The 15,283-nt window shown below is 44.3% G+C and overlaps 2 protein-coding genes across 4 annotated transcripts in view; one reads left to right on the forward strand and one right to left on the reverse strand.

The window, feature by feature from the left end:
- On the forward strand, positions 1-13,365 carry CCNE2 (cyclin E2). Of its 3 annotated transcripts, none has more exons than XM_058022908.1 (12): positions 1-44; positions 1,500-1,538; positions 1,627-1,735; positions 1,915-1,974; positions 3,908-4,059; positions 5,789-5,924; positions 7,753-7,899; positions 9,128-9,223; positions 9,991-10,125; positions 10,759-10,870; positions 11,519-11,673; positions 12,050-13,365. In XM_058022908.1, the coding sequence occupies exons 2-12, from the start codon at positions 1,525-1,527 to the stop codon at positions 12,149-12,151; spliced, it is 1,218 nt and encodes a 405-aa protein (XP_057878891.1). In that variant the 5' UTR covers positions 1-44; positions 1,500-1,524; the 3' UTR covers positions 12,152-13,365. The 3 variants fall into 3 exon arrangements, with proteins under 3 accessions (XP_057878891.1, XP_057878907.1, XP_057878899.1); XM_058022924.1 differs by having other exon boundaries at positions 1,918-1,974; XM_058022916.1 differs by lacking the exon at positions 1-44 and having other exon boundaries at positions 1,489-1,538.
- INTS8 (integrator complex subunit 8) overlaps positions 13,359-15,283 on the reverse strand; it is a 21,142-nt gene continuing 19,217 nt past the window's right edge. The window contains exons 23-27 of the mRNA XM_058022895.1: positions 14,848-14,898; positions 14,145-14,218; positions 14,003-14,067; positions 13,853-13,896; positions 13,359-13,577 (exon numbers count right to left, since the gene is read on the reverse strand). Coding sequence (XP_057878878.1) covers positions 13,461-13,577; positions 13,853-13,896; positions 14,003-14,067; positions 14,145-14,218; positions 14,848-14,898 — 351 coding nt within the window. The 3' untranslated portion in view covers positions 13,359-13,460. The remainder of the gene's footprint in view (positions 13,578-13,852; positions 13,897-14,002; positions 14,068-14,144; positions 14,219-14,847; positions 14,899-15,283) is intronic.

Genomic DNA, 15,283 nt, shown 5'->3' on the forward strand with positions numbered 1-15,283 from the left:
GCCGGCGCCAGCTGAGCAGCGCGGCCCGGGCGGCAGCGGCGGAGGTGAGCGGGGTCCCGCCGGGGAGCATGGGGGCTGGCTGGGGGGTCATGATAATAATAATAATAATAATGATGATGTTAATGATGGTATCAGTGATGATGGTAGCGATGATAATGGGAGATGGTGGCCGTGTTGAGGATGGTGGTGATGATAGTAGTGGTGGTGGCGGTACCGGCAGACACGGTGCCGGTGGTGGGGGGGTGTGAAGGGGGCACTGGCAACGGTGACCGGGAGCGGCGAGGCGGGAGAGGTGGCCGGGAGCCGTGACCGGTGAGGCGGGCTGCCTGCCCGCCCGCCCGGGCAGCATTTTGGAGGGAGAGTTGTTAAGGAGAGCCTGGGGGGAGACGTCCCCGGGGGCTGCCCCATCCGCAGGGAGCGGAGAGTAGCGATGGCCCGGACGGGCATCCCCGGAGGGAGCGGTGCGGTGGGCCGGGGTGCCGGCGGGATCCCGCCATCGGCTGCCCCCCGCCCCAGCGCGGAGAGCCCCGCGGGAGGCGGGCTGCCCGGTTTTGGAGGGAGCCCGGCGCGCTGGGGGCGGGGATGCCGGCCGAGCAGCTTGGCGGGCTGACCCCCACCGCCCGCCTGCGGCGCACCCCAGCGGGACCCGGCTCCCCGCCCTGGCCCTTGGAGCGGGGTGCCTGTGGGGACATCCCCTCACAGCCCCGGTCCCTGCACGGGGGGGTCCCGCCGAGGGATGTCCCGGCGGGGGGTGGGTGTCCCCGCGTGTGAGGCGCCGTCCCGGCAGCCCCTTCCTTCCCCCTCAGGTTTTGGAGGGAGCCGCGCTCTCAGCCAGGCGGGAGCGCGGGAGGGGGGGGTGTGGGGGAGCGGTCCTGCCCCTCCCGCGTCCCCTCAGCACCCTCGGGAGCGGGTGGGTGTCGGATCGGCCCTTCGGGAGGCGAAGGCGGCAGCCGGCGGTGTCCCCAGCACAGCCTGACCCCGGCACAGGCCGCCGCCGCCTCCCCGCTCGCTGGAAATTGGCGCGGAACCGGCGCGGCGGGAGCGCGGGCGGCGGCGCCCGGCCCATCGCGGCCCCGCCATCCCGGCAGGTGTGGGGGGCATCGCCCCTGAGGGAGCGGCAGCGTCCAAACAGTGTCTGTGTGGGTGCCTGGAATGGAGGGTGCGGGGAACTAGAGGGGTCACAGCCCCAGGGACCCCTCCACATCCTCTTGTGTGGGAAATGTCCCTTTACAACTTCCCTGCCCCCACCCCCAGGCAGCCTGAGCTAAACTGCTGGCATACCTGGGCACCCTGCAGCAGGACGTGGAGCTGCGTGTGCTTACATACCACAGTCATGCTCTGCTTGGGCATTCCTCAAGCCAGGGGAATACTTGTGCCCTTCTGTTTGAGCTGTGTGAACCATGCTGCTCTTTGTGATGAGTTCATGACACAAAGTAGGGAACTTGGTTCTAATTTTGTGAGGACGCACTAACTGAGCTTGTCTTATTACTTTGATCCAGGTAGAGATCTCATAGCCCAGAGAAGATGTCAAGGCGCAGGTAAGCTGTTAGCATTGTACTAAGAGTATCTGTACTAATCTAATAACTGCTGCTCTCCTAACATCTCATGTCTTTTTACTCTTTGCAGTAGCCGTTTGCAGGCCAAACAGCAGCAGCCACTGTCCTGTCCAGAAGAGGCTCCACAAGAACTGCAAGCACTAGATTATCTCCAGACCAGAAAAAGGAGAACAGCAGAGGTGAGCAATTTGAGCAACTTGGGAAGTTGAATGATACTGAAAGCTCTCCAGTGCATTTGGATGGGACAGTCTTTATTTTGCCATGTTACAAAGTGCAAGGCAGGGGTAGCAAGAGATTTTCTGAGCTGTAGGAGGGTGTACTGGTCACTGTCAGTGTATTGATGTGTCTCTCTTTTCAGCAGGAGATTAAGAAAAGAGAAGATGGAAAAATTGCAAAAAAACATCAATATGAAATTAAGGTAATTCAATTGTGAATACCATTTCAAACTAGGTAAGGGAGTCTGGTTTGTGTTGGTAGGTGTGAAATCACGCATTCCACACCAGAAGGTATTGAATAGGGGAAGTTTGTATTTTTAGATATTAGAAACTATGGGAGCTTAGCACCTTTTTATCTGTTTTACACGACTTGATTGCAGATAAAAGATCCTTCAATGTAAAAGCCACTGCAGAGTAAGATTAAGTGAAAAAAGAGAATCACCCCTGATATTTCAGAACAATTCCATATGCAGAGCAGGTTAGGCCTAGAGGCAAGTCTAAACAAGATCACTGCCCTTGTTTTAACTTTAGGTGTGGTTTCATGGCCATTTAGTTAAAATTCATAACCATGCAGGCCATCTTTAGTTTCATTTAACAGTTCTTTTTATTATTTAAATCAATTTAGGAATGTGTTTTCACTAACACAGTAAGCTCTTAAAACTGACAGGCCTTATGGTTTTCTGTTGTAAAGCAGACTAGTAAAATATTATAACTTTCTCTTGCAAATAATATTGTTTGTAATTATTCTGTTTGTAAAGTGAATGAGACTAACAGCTATGGTGAAGCAAAACTCTTCTGATTGTGAAGTTGTCTTTGTAAATCTTGAGTAGGGAAAAATGCTGCTTAAGTATTTCAGCTGTACCTGGGGTGAAACTTAAATGTCAAGTGTTTCAACTTTGCTGAAAGGGGGACATCCTGTGTCCCTGTCTCCCTGTCTCTTCTTCCTTGAAGGGCTGTGCAGTCCATCTCCAGCCTTGCTCCATTCCTTGAACAAAGCAGTAGGCAGGTTCATCCTGCTAATTTGGCATTAGGAAATAAGTTAAAGTTCTGCCAGGTTAGTGAATTAAGTCAACCCAGCAGAGGGTCTGGCAAGCATTGGAGTGGAACTTGGGGGCAGTGAGGCTCACAGGAGAGAAGGAGGAGTAGGACCTCCCTTTTCTGTTGGTTGTGTTTATTAAGGTCAGTTCTGCTGCAGTGTGTAACTTCACTCTTGGGGTACTTCAGTCTGGCTATAAATAGGTTGGGATATACTGAGGAATCCTGTGTAGCTTACCTTGCAAGTCAGCTGTATAGGGAAAGCTTCTGTGTTCAGGGACAAGTGTTGCCATTCTTTGTGACTGGGATTCCCTCTCAACTCCGCAGGGAATAATTTAGGTTGTGTGACACCATTTCGAAGGCTGTCAGCCATTACAGCATTGCCATGTGCTCCAGGGATTTGATACCCCCTTACTCATTGGTTACTTACAACCAAATAAGCATTAGTGAAACAAGTTACAGTTAACCAAAGTAATCTAGAATTCCTTCTCTAAGGCTTTCTGCAGGAATACCTTTGCAGTCTTCTCATTTGGACTCACTGCATCCCATATTTGGCATTGGCAAGCTGAGAGAGAGTTCACAGCTGCTGCTTGCTCAGTGGGTATCTAGCTCTGGAGCTGAGATGGGTGGCTCCTCTCTGGAGCACTAAACTGGAAGATAACAAGTTGCTGAATTTCCACTGAGAGACAGTAAAACCTCCACCCCCTCCTTTCTTTTCCTCTGAATAGATAAGTAGATTGGACTAGTAACCTAATGTCCTGTGTTTTAGTAGCAATTAATATCTCTGCCTTTTGTAGTGTAACTGAGCTTTTCAAGCAATGGATAGGCTACTTGTGGGTTCATAAACTAAAGATGGTCATCTTCCTCAAAGCTGAGTTCCCAAATGCATCCAATTTATTTATATATGTTCCAGCTTGGCTATGGAAGGTTTTGTTGGCATTTAATTTTCTTCTTTCTTGGTTTCAGTACTTGAATCAATGCTGAGATCTAGAAAGACTAATGTACATTACATATATTGTTGCTGTTACTGTAATCTGCTTATTGCCTTTCTTGCTCTCATAGTAAACACAGCATTTAAAAGACACCTTGTTTATTTTGCAGAGTTGTTGGCCCCCCACGATAACAGGAGGTATCTCACCTTGCATAATTATTGAAACACCTCACAAAGAATCAGTAACCACTGACTTCTCAAGATTCAAAAAATACAGATTCAGGAACCTCTTCATAAATCCATCTCCTTTGCCAGAACTCAAGTAAGTTTAACAGAGGCAATAATTGTTAATGTGTGAACTACTCTAATAAAATCTTGTTATATGTGCTTATATAATACTTACCTCTACTTGTCTCCTCATCTCACAAAAGATTTTATGTACAAGCAAAAGAGAGAAATTCTTGAGTTTGGTTGTTTGAATATTTTTTTCCTGATCTTATAAACACACCAGACAGTTTTCACATTTCAGAGCTGTCCTTTTATAACTTTACAGTGGACACTCTAAGGGTTAAGGCACTCTAAAGGTTAAGGGTTAAACTAAACTTCTTTCAGTGCTATTGGAACTGTGGCTAAAAAATATTTAACCAAATTTGCTTAAAGAACTTAAAGTGTTCAAATAAACTTGTGGCAATACCACTGTGCCGGTAGCCTGCTAGTGCAATGCAATGTGCTTGGTGCAGTCACAGTTCAGAGAGTTGCCCTTCTGCAGAGAGATAGCTTTGATCAGGCTGTGCTGGAGAAGTACCCAGCTGCTGTTTGTATCAGCCTGGGCTTTGATGAAAGAGGTGGTAAATTTACTGCAATGTGTTGAGGAAAACTTCTGCCAAGGTCAATGAGAAGAGAAGCAGAACAGGTAGCATTACTTTAAGAGAACCTTTCTATAGATATACCTTGGTGGTTTTTTGTACTGGCCCAAACTGGATCAGATCTTCAAGATGCTGCCAGGTGATGCTTTATCTCAAAGACCTGTTCAGATACAGAGTTCCGTGCAAGGTGCTTAATCCTGTTGTTGACAGGCATCTGGTGAAGCTGAACTCCATCCTTTCTGATTAGCTGAATTAGAGGATAATTCACTTCTCCTGCCTTCTCCATCCTTCCCTAACTGCTGTAAGAAGATCATAATTCATTTCTCAATGCCTGCCTGCTTAAATGGGAAGAGTTGTGTATTAAACAAGCAAATATCTCCCCAGCTTCTAACTTATGAGGGCAACACAATGAAATTGACCTGGGTTAAAATTTGTAGGCAATACCAGTGATCAGCTTTCTCTCCCCTTCTGCTTGAGGAAAGGTAAATAACTCCAAAAATTTCAGTAGGAAATCGTGATTTCATTGGTTGACATGCTTTTCCTCTTAGTACCTGCAGGATGAGAAGAGCATCTAAGAAAAAGCCCATATGGATTGATAGTAACAATTACAAATAAAGCCATATTGATGATTATAGGCATCATCTTCCCAAACAGACTGGAGCACTAATAATTTATAAGTTAACAATGAAGAACATATTTTTTCTCTAAATAGCTTGCTTCTGAGCTGTGAAGTAAGCTAGGAAATAAAGGGATGGATGAGTGAGTTTTAAACACTATCTCTAGTTTTTCTCAAGCTAAGCTTATGTATGCTTTATGTTTCCTGAGGAGGAGTATATTGTTCTTTTTTAGGGGGAGGGTTTGGTTTTATCTTGCTCTCTGAACAGCCACCAAAGTAGGCAAAATAGGGAACTCTAGTTGCACGTACAGCTTTGAGTGGCACATGTTCAGTTTTACTGCCTGTTCTGTAGAACTGGGCTTGTTGGTGAGCTTGCCAAGCTGCTGTTGTGGTGATGTAAAATGTTCCAAATGTTCCTGCAGTTTTCCAATTGCCATAAGGATCTTATAGTGTGGAATTTTTCTTTTTGAATGTCTGTAAATAATAAATAATGTGTTTATTTGGCTTTTTTTTTTTTTTTTTTAATTGTGCATATGCTTACTAATGCTTTGTGTAATTTTATTCCATAGCTGGGGCAATTCCAAAGATGTCTGGCTCAACATCCTGACGAAGGAAAACAGATATGCTCACTGCAAACACTTCACATCACTACATTCTAGTTTGCAACCTCACATGAGATCCATACTGCTAGACTGGCTCTTAGAGGTGTGTATCTTTAGTTACTTTATCATGTGTTATGCCCGTGAAGTAGGCAGGTAAAAGCACAGCTTTTACATAAAGATCTCATAGTAACATGTGCAGTTGTAAAAAATGGCCAAACTATTTTGCAGCAGAACAAATGACTGCTTTTGATGCTCTTGGTGAGCTACACCTGGGCCTTCCCAGGCAGGAGGTACTGAACTTCCTCTCCCCCCAGGACAGTAAGCAGCAGTATTTTAACTTTGCTCATGGCACCCTGCATCCTGCAAGAGAGAGAAATCTGGTTTTGAGACACTTGTATTGAAATTATGGATCTCTAACTTATGGGGTAGACTGTATCTAAGCCATGAGAAAACTGCATCTGTTGAGGATTTATGGCCTGACCATGTCAAGAGCTCTTGAGTGTCAGCCCATGATGCTATTTTCTGATTTCATAGCAAATTTTCAATTTTATCATAGGAAGAGAGCAGAGAAGAGTTGCTTTTTTTAAAATCTTGAACTAGGAAATCATCCAACTTCCAAACAATCATCAGGGGCATTGCTTTTGTCCAGCTCAGTGGTTCTATATGCCACAGCAGATTTAAATCCCAGCAACTTGGAGACCTCTTCAGTAGTTCCTAACAGTCTTCTGTAACATTATAACAGATGCTGCTTAACATGGCCAAGTGTTATTATGTTGGGAAATTACACTTCTATAGAAATTCTGCCATTTATTTATGGGCAGGCCTGGTCTATGCAGTTTTAGCTCTGAATCTTCTTTAGAGCAGTTGTTAATAGTATCAGAGTAATGCATCGTTTATCAGGTTTAAAAGAGTGGGGCTGTGCTATTTCTGCCAATCAGTTGCATTTTTGGTGGTCAGGAAGGGCTTTAATTTGCAAATGAGCTTCCAACCTTATCTTGAGAAATAGCTTGTAGTAGCGAGATTATATTCTGATGTTGTATCCAAGTAAAATAATGAAGTGGCTGGGATCTATTTCTTGGATGTTCTTTTCTGCTCTTGTTCTTTACTGCAAGTAGATTGTAAGTAATTAATGGATATCTAACTGCTTTCTAGTTGTAAAAGGGGGATGGAGTTGCAGGAGAGCTGGAAATGTGGTAGCCCCTCCCAGTTCAATTAGAGATTAGATGAAAAGTAGGGCTCTCCCTAAGATCTCCAGGTCTGGGCACTCTCCTTTCTTTTTTTGTTGAACTGGCATTTGAAACACTTTGATACAATGCGAGTATTAAAAGTTCTCCCTGCCAGGGAAAGCAGCAATGGGATGGAGCAGATGGCGGCTCCTGCAGTTTTGTTCCTGCTTAGTGAGGCTGCTGGTGTGCCTGAGGGGCTGCAGGCAGTGCTCCTGGCCTGCCAGCACAGCCCACTCCAGCAGGAACTTCCAGGCTCCTTTGCTGTAGAGCCCAAGATTTTGATTTTTTTAGTGGCTCTGCCCTGGGACAGACCTACTGGGAATTCAGCAGGGATTTGACTTCAGCTTGAGGCTTGAGAGTATTCTTAATCAAGATAATTAATGTGTGTGTGTGGGTGCTGCTGTTTTGTTGGGGTTTTTTCCTCCACGGGCTTTCTTCTTCCAGTGGAAAAATGGTTGCTATTTAATTTGGAAAAAATATTTCTTGAAAGTCTTTTAGTACCTCATAGACAATTCACTTTTAGGTGGGAGCATGGGAAATACCTTTTCCAATCCCATGCTAACCACTGCATCACACCATACCTTGGTATGTGAAGCTTTGTGTGTGCAAAAGATGAACCTGCATTTTGCTGTTAAAGCTTGAATACTCCCGTGCGTGTACACAGAGTTTTATAACAGAACTTTTGGGTTTTTTCCCCTGTTGTAGGTGTGTGAGGTGTATGCACTCCACCGGGAAACCTTCTACCTAGCTCAAGACTTCTTTGATAGATTCATGTTGACACAAAAGAACATTAACAAGAGCATGCTTCAGCTCATAGGAATTACCTCATTATTTATTGCCTCCAAACTTGAGGTAAGAAGCTCTGTTACAGGGAGGAGGATCTTGAATTTGGAGTAATTAAAAAGACAGCTAAAACAATTATTTCATGTCTGAATCTTTTGAACTTGATGGTGTATGTACAACACTGAAGGTCAGAAGGGGAGATTTTTTCTCTTCCTTCAGTTGTGCATTTGTCAGTCTCTCAGAGAGTAGTTTTTGTCCTCCCTTTCTCCAGCAGTAGGGAAGAGACCACATAAGCTTGAAAGGCATGCAAATGTGCTAGAAGTAGTTTTGTTTTGTCTAGTCTTTTTCCAAACATACTGCAGTTGGCAGACAGTCTCAGGAATGGGTGTGGGACTTGAACAAAACCAAGCCTAAGTCTCAAACTGCCTGTACATCAGGCTGATACCCTTACAACATCCTCCGTTTAGTGGAGTGTGAGTCCTGAGTGCAGCGATGGTGAGACCTCACATTGTGTGCTGCATCCATGGACCAAGAGCTTTTGGGTATAGCATAGTGGGCTAGACTGACAGGAGAACTTGGGTTTGTTATCTTGGAACCCCCAGATCTCACTGTGGTTCCCAAAGCAAGGTTGTACATATGAGCAGTCATTCCTGTCCTAAGGAGTCTCATGGGGCCATGGTGGTCACAGAGCCAGCTGGTAGGGAAGCACTTTTGCTGGCAAGCTCTCTTCTACTTACCAAACTATGCTTGGCCCCAGCTGGCATGACTGGCTTAGCAAATTTCCTTGACCATCTCTGCACCATGGATTTTGACAGTTGCAGTAGCTGGTTGTGGGATTTTCTCTCTTCTTTTCTTTAGCTTTTCTCTTTTTTTTTTTTTTTTTTTATTTTTTTAATTTATGCAATTACATCAGCACTGACAATGCAGGTAATCTGTACCAGTCAGCCATCTGTAGGAGAATTGGGATGATGTATGTTTTTACAGCATTGGAATGGCTGAGTAAATAGATCTAAAAATGAAAGGGTGTTCTGATTTGCTTGGTCAGCATTTATTTCCCCAGAAGCTCAAAGGGTTGCAATAATCCATTGCATTGTACAACAGATACTAAAACCCAAGTAGGTTATGTGTCATCTCCTTATCCTGTAAGTTTCATGTCAGTTCATATAATGAAAAAAACACTGTTATAGCATAAGAAAAGTTAAAATGTCAATGTGGACAGAAAAGTATTTCCCAGTATCTTCTCCACCTTTCTTAGAACTGTAAGATGCACTCATCTTTGTTTTCCCTCCCTTTAAAGGAAATCTACGCTCCTAAAATACAGGAATTTGCTTACGTCACTGATGGTGCTTGCAGCGAGGAAGATATTGTAAGAATGGAACTTATTATGTTAAAGGTAATAATTTGCTGTGTTTGTAAATGCTGGGTGAAAGACCCTCCAGCTGAGCTTTCTGTTTTATGTCACTTACTTGCTTAGGAAAAGGAACCTGTCCCTGTTTGTGCACAGTAGTGGAGCCTTTGTTGTGTGTGTGTGGACCTCTGACACCCTAGCTGGGATGCAATCCCTGACTGGTAGAAGAGGGCAGGTTTCTCATGCTTATGTGAATTTAAAAGCTCTCAACAGTGCAGGCAGCCACAGGCAGGCTGGAAAGCTGTCACTGTCATGTACTGCACTTGCCAACATCCCCTGCTGTCCAGGAACAGGGGCTTCTGGGGAGACAGGCAAAAACTTCACTCTGCTTGGTGCTCCTTGTGTTGGAAAGGATCTATCTTTACCAGCACAGGACTCTATATATTTACTCTTCCTTAATAGATATGAGCTGCAGGTTCACACAGCTAGCCCAAAAGCTTGAGGAAATAATAAATAATATTAATTTCCCAGCTTCTGAATGAAGAAGACATATAAAATCCAACTGCACAGGTGAAAGGATACAGATTTGTGCTGATCCTAATACAGCCTTTTCAAAAAGCAGTAAGAGTGCAACTCTTCCAAAAGAGTAAGAATGCAACTCAAAAAGAATACTTATACTTGAAACTGGAAATATTTTTTGGTGTCTTTTAAGGATATGTGCAATAATCTCAGGAGAGGCATAGGAAGAAATCGGAGCACAAAACTATCCTTGAGTGGTTTATGGCACTTAACTGTTTGTTAAATATTTGCAGGCTTTAAAATGGGAACTCTGTCCAGTGACAATTGTCTCTTGGCTGAACCTCTATCTTCAAGTGGATGCTCTGAAGGATGTTCCAAAAGTACTGCTACCTCAGTATTCTCAGGAAAAATTCATTCAAATAGCGCAGGTAGGTAGTAAAACGTTGGAAAATGGTTCTTGGGGCAGTGACAAGTGCTACTGAATGTTGCACCCTGAAAGCCACTTCGTCCTAAGTGTTCCCTTGTTTCCCCCTCACCTGTTACTTTGTTAAGGAGCATGCAAGTTTGACTCCACCAAAGAAATTCAGTTTTGAGGACAACTACCCCTGTGTTTCTCATCTCCCTGCTTTCACATACTTTAAGACTTTTTCTGTGTGCTGGAAAAATAAAAACTCAATTTTATTTCTTTAATCACTCCAGCATTCTGTAAACTGTAGTGACAGGACAGCTCTGAGAGGAAGGTGGATCATTTCAGGCTCGAGGCTGTTTTTTAACTGCCTTTAACAGTGTGTCTGTGTAATTGCCAAGGCAGCAGCCTGGGGAGTGTTTTGACTATTTTGGAAGAGCTGTGGTTCTGTTGGTATGGGCATGTGTTGTGCCCAGCCTCAGAGAGAGGTAGCTCAGTGGTGTAAATGCTGCACTAGGTAGTATTTAAATTTCAGACACCTTCCTGGAGCTCAGCCCTGTTCTGGCTGTAGGACTGCTGTGTGCACAGTCCTCTCTGAGAAAGGATCATGCCAAAGTATCAGCTTGTGAACATTTGTTACTCTTCATGTCCTCAGCTTTTAGACCTGTGTATTCTGGATGTGAATTCTTTGGACTTCCAGTACAGAACACTAGCTGCTGCAGCACTCTGCCACTATACCTCAATTGAAATAGTTAAGAAAGCTTCAGGTAAGATGCCTCTGCAGAGCTTGGCCTTGTGGGGCAGGGAATTCTGGGAGATGTCACAGACCCAAATTTGCTTAAGATGGTATTGGTTTACCAAGCTGCAAAGACCAAAACCTACATGGACACTAATACTTGTTCTGTGTGCTTTTTTTCCTTCTAATTTCACTTCCTACCACTATTTCAGATGTTACAAAGACTCAGAAGAAGGAAACCCCAGCAGTGCAGCTTTTACTAAGGAATTGAAACATTTATTGTTCTTGCTTTTGGGCTAATTGCTCAATGGCTTCCAAGTGTTTGGGGAATCATTAGCTATATATTTAGCCACTTTTTCTCCTGAAATGTAGTTTTCAAGTAGTCGTGCATGTCTGTCAGCAACACCCAGTGTGTTTTTATAGCATGACCCACAATCTTGTGTTCAAGCCACAAGTCACTTCAGCCTCCCCTGGAAAGCAACAACCCTTGTGACCTCCATTCACCCTCCAGCCACCACCCTTTTAAGTAAAAGCATAAGGAATGTTGGCTGTTTCTGGGAGTATGTTTCTGAATTTTTATCTGCAGTGTTATTTATTGTGTTTTTTAACTCATGGTCATATGGGAACACTGTGCTACATCTCGTGATTTCTAAATATACTCTGGTGTTCTACCTTTCAGGCTTAGATTGGGACAGCATTTCAGAGTGTGTACAATGGATGGTTCCTTTTGTCAATGTGGCAAAAAAGGTCCCTGTGAAGCTGAAGAACTTCAAGAAGGTTGCAGCGGAAGATCGCCACAATATCCAGACCCACACAAATTATCTGGACATGCTGGTAAGTGGTTTGTGGATGTGCAGTTTGGGCAGCTGAGAGTTCATTACACATTCCTTGTCCCAGGGCAGCTTTTGAGTGGCCAAAGCACCTCCTTGCTCACAGCTGGCCTGGCTCACCTCAGTGAGGGAGTGCTCACCACCAGGGCTGCTGTAAACAACACTTGCTTTACCCTAATACTCCCAGCACGCACTTGCATTACCAGTACAGGGGGGCTGTTTGTGACTTTGTTATGCAGTGTCACTGGTTTTCTCAGTACCCTGACTCTAGAGCACTTGAACGGTGTGAGTGGTGTGAGGAAGCACTGCTGCCTCTTCCTGCCACAAAAAAGGAGACCTTGTCACAGGTATTAATTGCTGTCTTCTTTTCCAATATGCAGGAAGAAGTGAACAGTGCAGTAGTGTCTACTGCCCCAGGGCAGTTATCACCTGTGTCAACAGGAGGAATAATAACCCCTCCCAAAAGCACAGAGAAGAAATGAAATACAGTCAATTATCACAAATGGATTCAGAAACAGGACTTGGTGCTTCAGAACAAGACCACACTAAAGGTGACTCATGCTCTTTACTGCTGTTAAAGACTTGGGCAGTAAAAGACACAGCAGATGGAAACTGAGACCAGCATCCTCCTACAAAAAGACTTGACAAAAAGAGCTCAGCTGAGCATTGCACCCTGCTACCACAAGAGCCTGGACCACTTTGGTCCATTCTGACAAGACTTAATGGTGGGAACTGAATTCTTAACTTATGACTTTCAAGAACATCCTTAAATAGGGCTGGGTGGCAAGATTTTTCCACTCAAGCTTATATATATAAATTAAAGCAAATTACTTGCTTTAATTTGGGTTAGATGAGCAGAATATTGACAGCTTGTATGTATTACCTCTTCTTGACCCTTTTTCTTTTCCTGGGAAGGTCAGAGCTCACTCGTGTCAGTCAGTCAGTCCCCTCAGGTGCAGTATTACAGGGACCCTTGGGTAAGCAGTTCACATCTCTGAAACCACTCTGTGTGTGCAGGACACTGCAGCCAGCCTTGTACCAAATCCCAGCTCCACAGGAGCCTGATGTATTTAACGCCCTTTAGGCCTGCCATGAACTTCAGTTTAGTGCATCACTGACCTCAGGTAAGAGTACCAGCAAAGAAGCTGCTGCTGCAGTAACCCTAACTGGAAGAAGTACAGTCCCCAGCCAGCCACTTGCACCAAGAAAGAAAAGCATGAGAACTGGAGAAGGTGTGGAACAAAGGGAGCGCAGGTACTCTGCAACCACTCGCATCATAGGAACAGTATTTTAAACTGTGGAGCTGGATGTCAGCAGTGCTTATGAACAGCATTAACTACTGTGTTTTCCTCGGAATACTCACTACCTCTGAGTCACTTCTGTGATGAAGGGCAGTACTGGGAAAGAAGGATATCATTCCTCTTCCCTCTTTCATGGTGCTCCAATCCGTGCTGCACACCCAGGGACAAGTGTTACATTACACTGAGCAGCCCACAAAGCTGCACTAGAGCATCAAGTGCCACCCACATCCACTTTACACTCACAACAACTTTGTAAACTTGAATTCATGTCTTCTCAAACAAGCCATTGTGGAACTAGCTGCAGTTGCTTCCAGCCTTCTGTACAGTTTGTAAAAATAAGGGGTTTATTGTAAGATTTCATCTATTTCTAAGAAGAAAGATACTAGACTGTAAATATTGTACAAAAATTTAATTGAATTTTTAAAAATAATAAAGTCTTGAAAGATTTTTTTCACTTTTATACATTTTGTAATCATCTTCCAGCATTAGCCTAAAAGTAAAGTTTTGCCATTGCTTGAAGAAACTTCTTTTTCCTTCTCTGAGCAGCAAGCTGTAGGACTTCCTCAGGATTGCTGGCATTCAGCTCTGTCTGGCCAATGGCTTTTATCTTGAAACAAAAGAGTAGACACAAGTAGCATGAGGCCTTCCAGTAGAGCTGTTTCATTTCAAGGCACTTTCAGCACTAGTTCCATGGGTGATTTATTTCTGTATTAATTTCCTGTATGCCCCATCACCCCACCCCTTCAGCCACAACTTGACATAAACACCCAGATTCTAAAAGAATTGTGTGATGGAATTAACTGGAACCAAAACCACCTTTTCAGAGGTGATTTCAGGGAGGGAAAGACTCTAAAGAAGTCCCAGCACCCTGAGTTAACTCACTGCTATCTGCCGCTTGTCTGTCTCGCCTCTTTTGTGGTGGAGATCTGAGGATGAGTCAAGAAAAGTCAGTAGGCAATGGACTTAAGTAGGTAATGGACTTTTTCTCAGCTGTCAACATCCAGCATGTGTGGTATTCCAGCAAAAGGATACATGTCAAGTATTCCAAGATGGTGACATCCCAGATGTATTCATAGTAAGAATCCATGGCATCGTGACTGAAAGACAAGGCAGGTTAAACTGACAGAATCACATACTGTGTTTAGGCATCTATAAACTCTGTTGTACCATTTACCTGTTCTGTTCCTGCAGTGCCTTAAAAGCAGTTTTATAGTCTACTTCTCTGAGGAACTGGCACAAAATAGCTACCTGTAAGGAAAGACTCAGTGATTCTGACAGCCTCAATTCCCCACAAACAAACCTTCCACACAATGCCTTGTTCGTGCCACTCCTTTTCTAGACCTAATCTAGACCTTGTTACCAGGGCAAGCAAGTTCTGAGCACCTGAACAGATCATTCTCACACAGCAGTGGCAACAGCTACAAGAAAAGGGGATTGACTCAGATCAGAAGGGAGCGACTTGGCTTCTAGGTTTCCAAATGCATTGAGGAGCTTTAGAGCGCAGTACAAGTGCTGGTACTTCTTGGAGAATGACTGACCCCGTGGATCAGCAACAGAACCTGAGTTATGAAAAACAAGGCCAGGTTCCCATCACCACCCCATGGATACCTCCTCTCTTAAAAAAAAAAAAAAAGTCTATATTATCAGAGAAAAGTAGAACAAAACACCCCCAGACTACTTCTACTTTTTACATTTCCAAGTATGTCTTATATTTACTAATTTTAGTCCTCTAACTGTCCTAGAAGCAAACATAACAAAGCCTACTCTACTGCAGATTGTATTTCCAAGGGAAGTTGAATTTAGTATTTTTTAAATTTATCCCCTATATAAATATTTATAAGCAAATGTTTAAGATAATGCCATGTTTCACCTCTTACCTGGGTGTGACAATTGAGTAAAGAGCAACACTTGATCATTCTTTTTATCACCTACAGAAAGGTTTAAAACAGAACACGTTCTGAAATGCACGTTTTGGAACACAAACTGCAGTTTTTATTATTATTTTCAAGGGACCACCTAAGTAGGTATCTACATTCTTCTGCCCCCAAGAAACTCCCAGGCTTCAGCACATCCCTATTTGTCACTATAGAGATTCCCAGCACAGTAGGAGCCAGATGTTTTCAGCAGCTGGAGCTCAGGTGAGCACTGCTGGTGAGGCAGGGCTGCTGCACTGTCCTGAGCCCCTCTGGCCCCAGCCCTGCCCAGCACGGTGTGGCTCTGCAGGGATGAGCTGGGGATGGTCAGACCACACACTGACTGTGCTCTGGGCTGTTCCATTTGCTCTCCACGCCCCTGCTGTCCCACAGTGCTTTC

Source organism: Melospiza georgiana, chromosome 1, assembly GCF_028018845.1.
Source record: "Melospiza georgiana isolate bMelGeo1 chromosome 1, bMelGeo1.pri, whole genome shotgun sequence".
In the NCBI taxonomy this organism is placed as follows: Eukaryota; Metazoa; Chordata; class Aves; order Passeriformes; family Passerellidae; genus Melospiza; species Melospiza georgiana.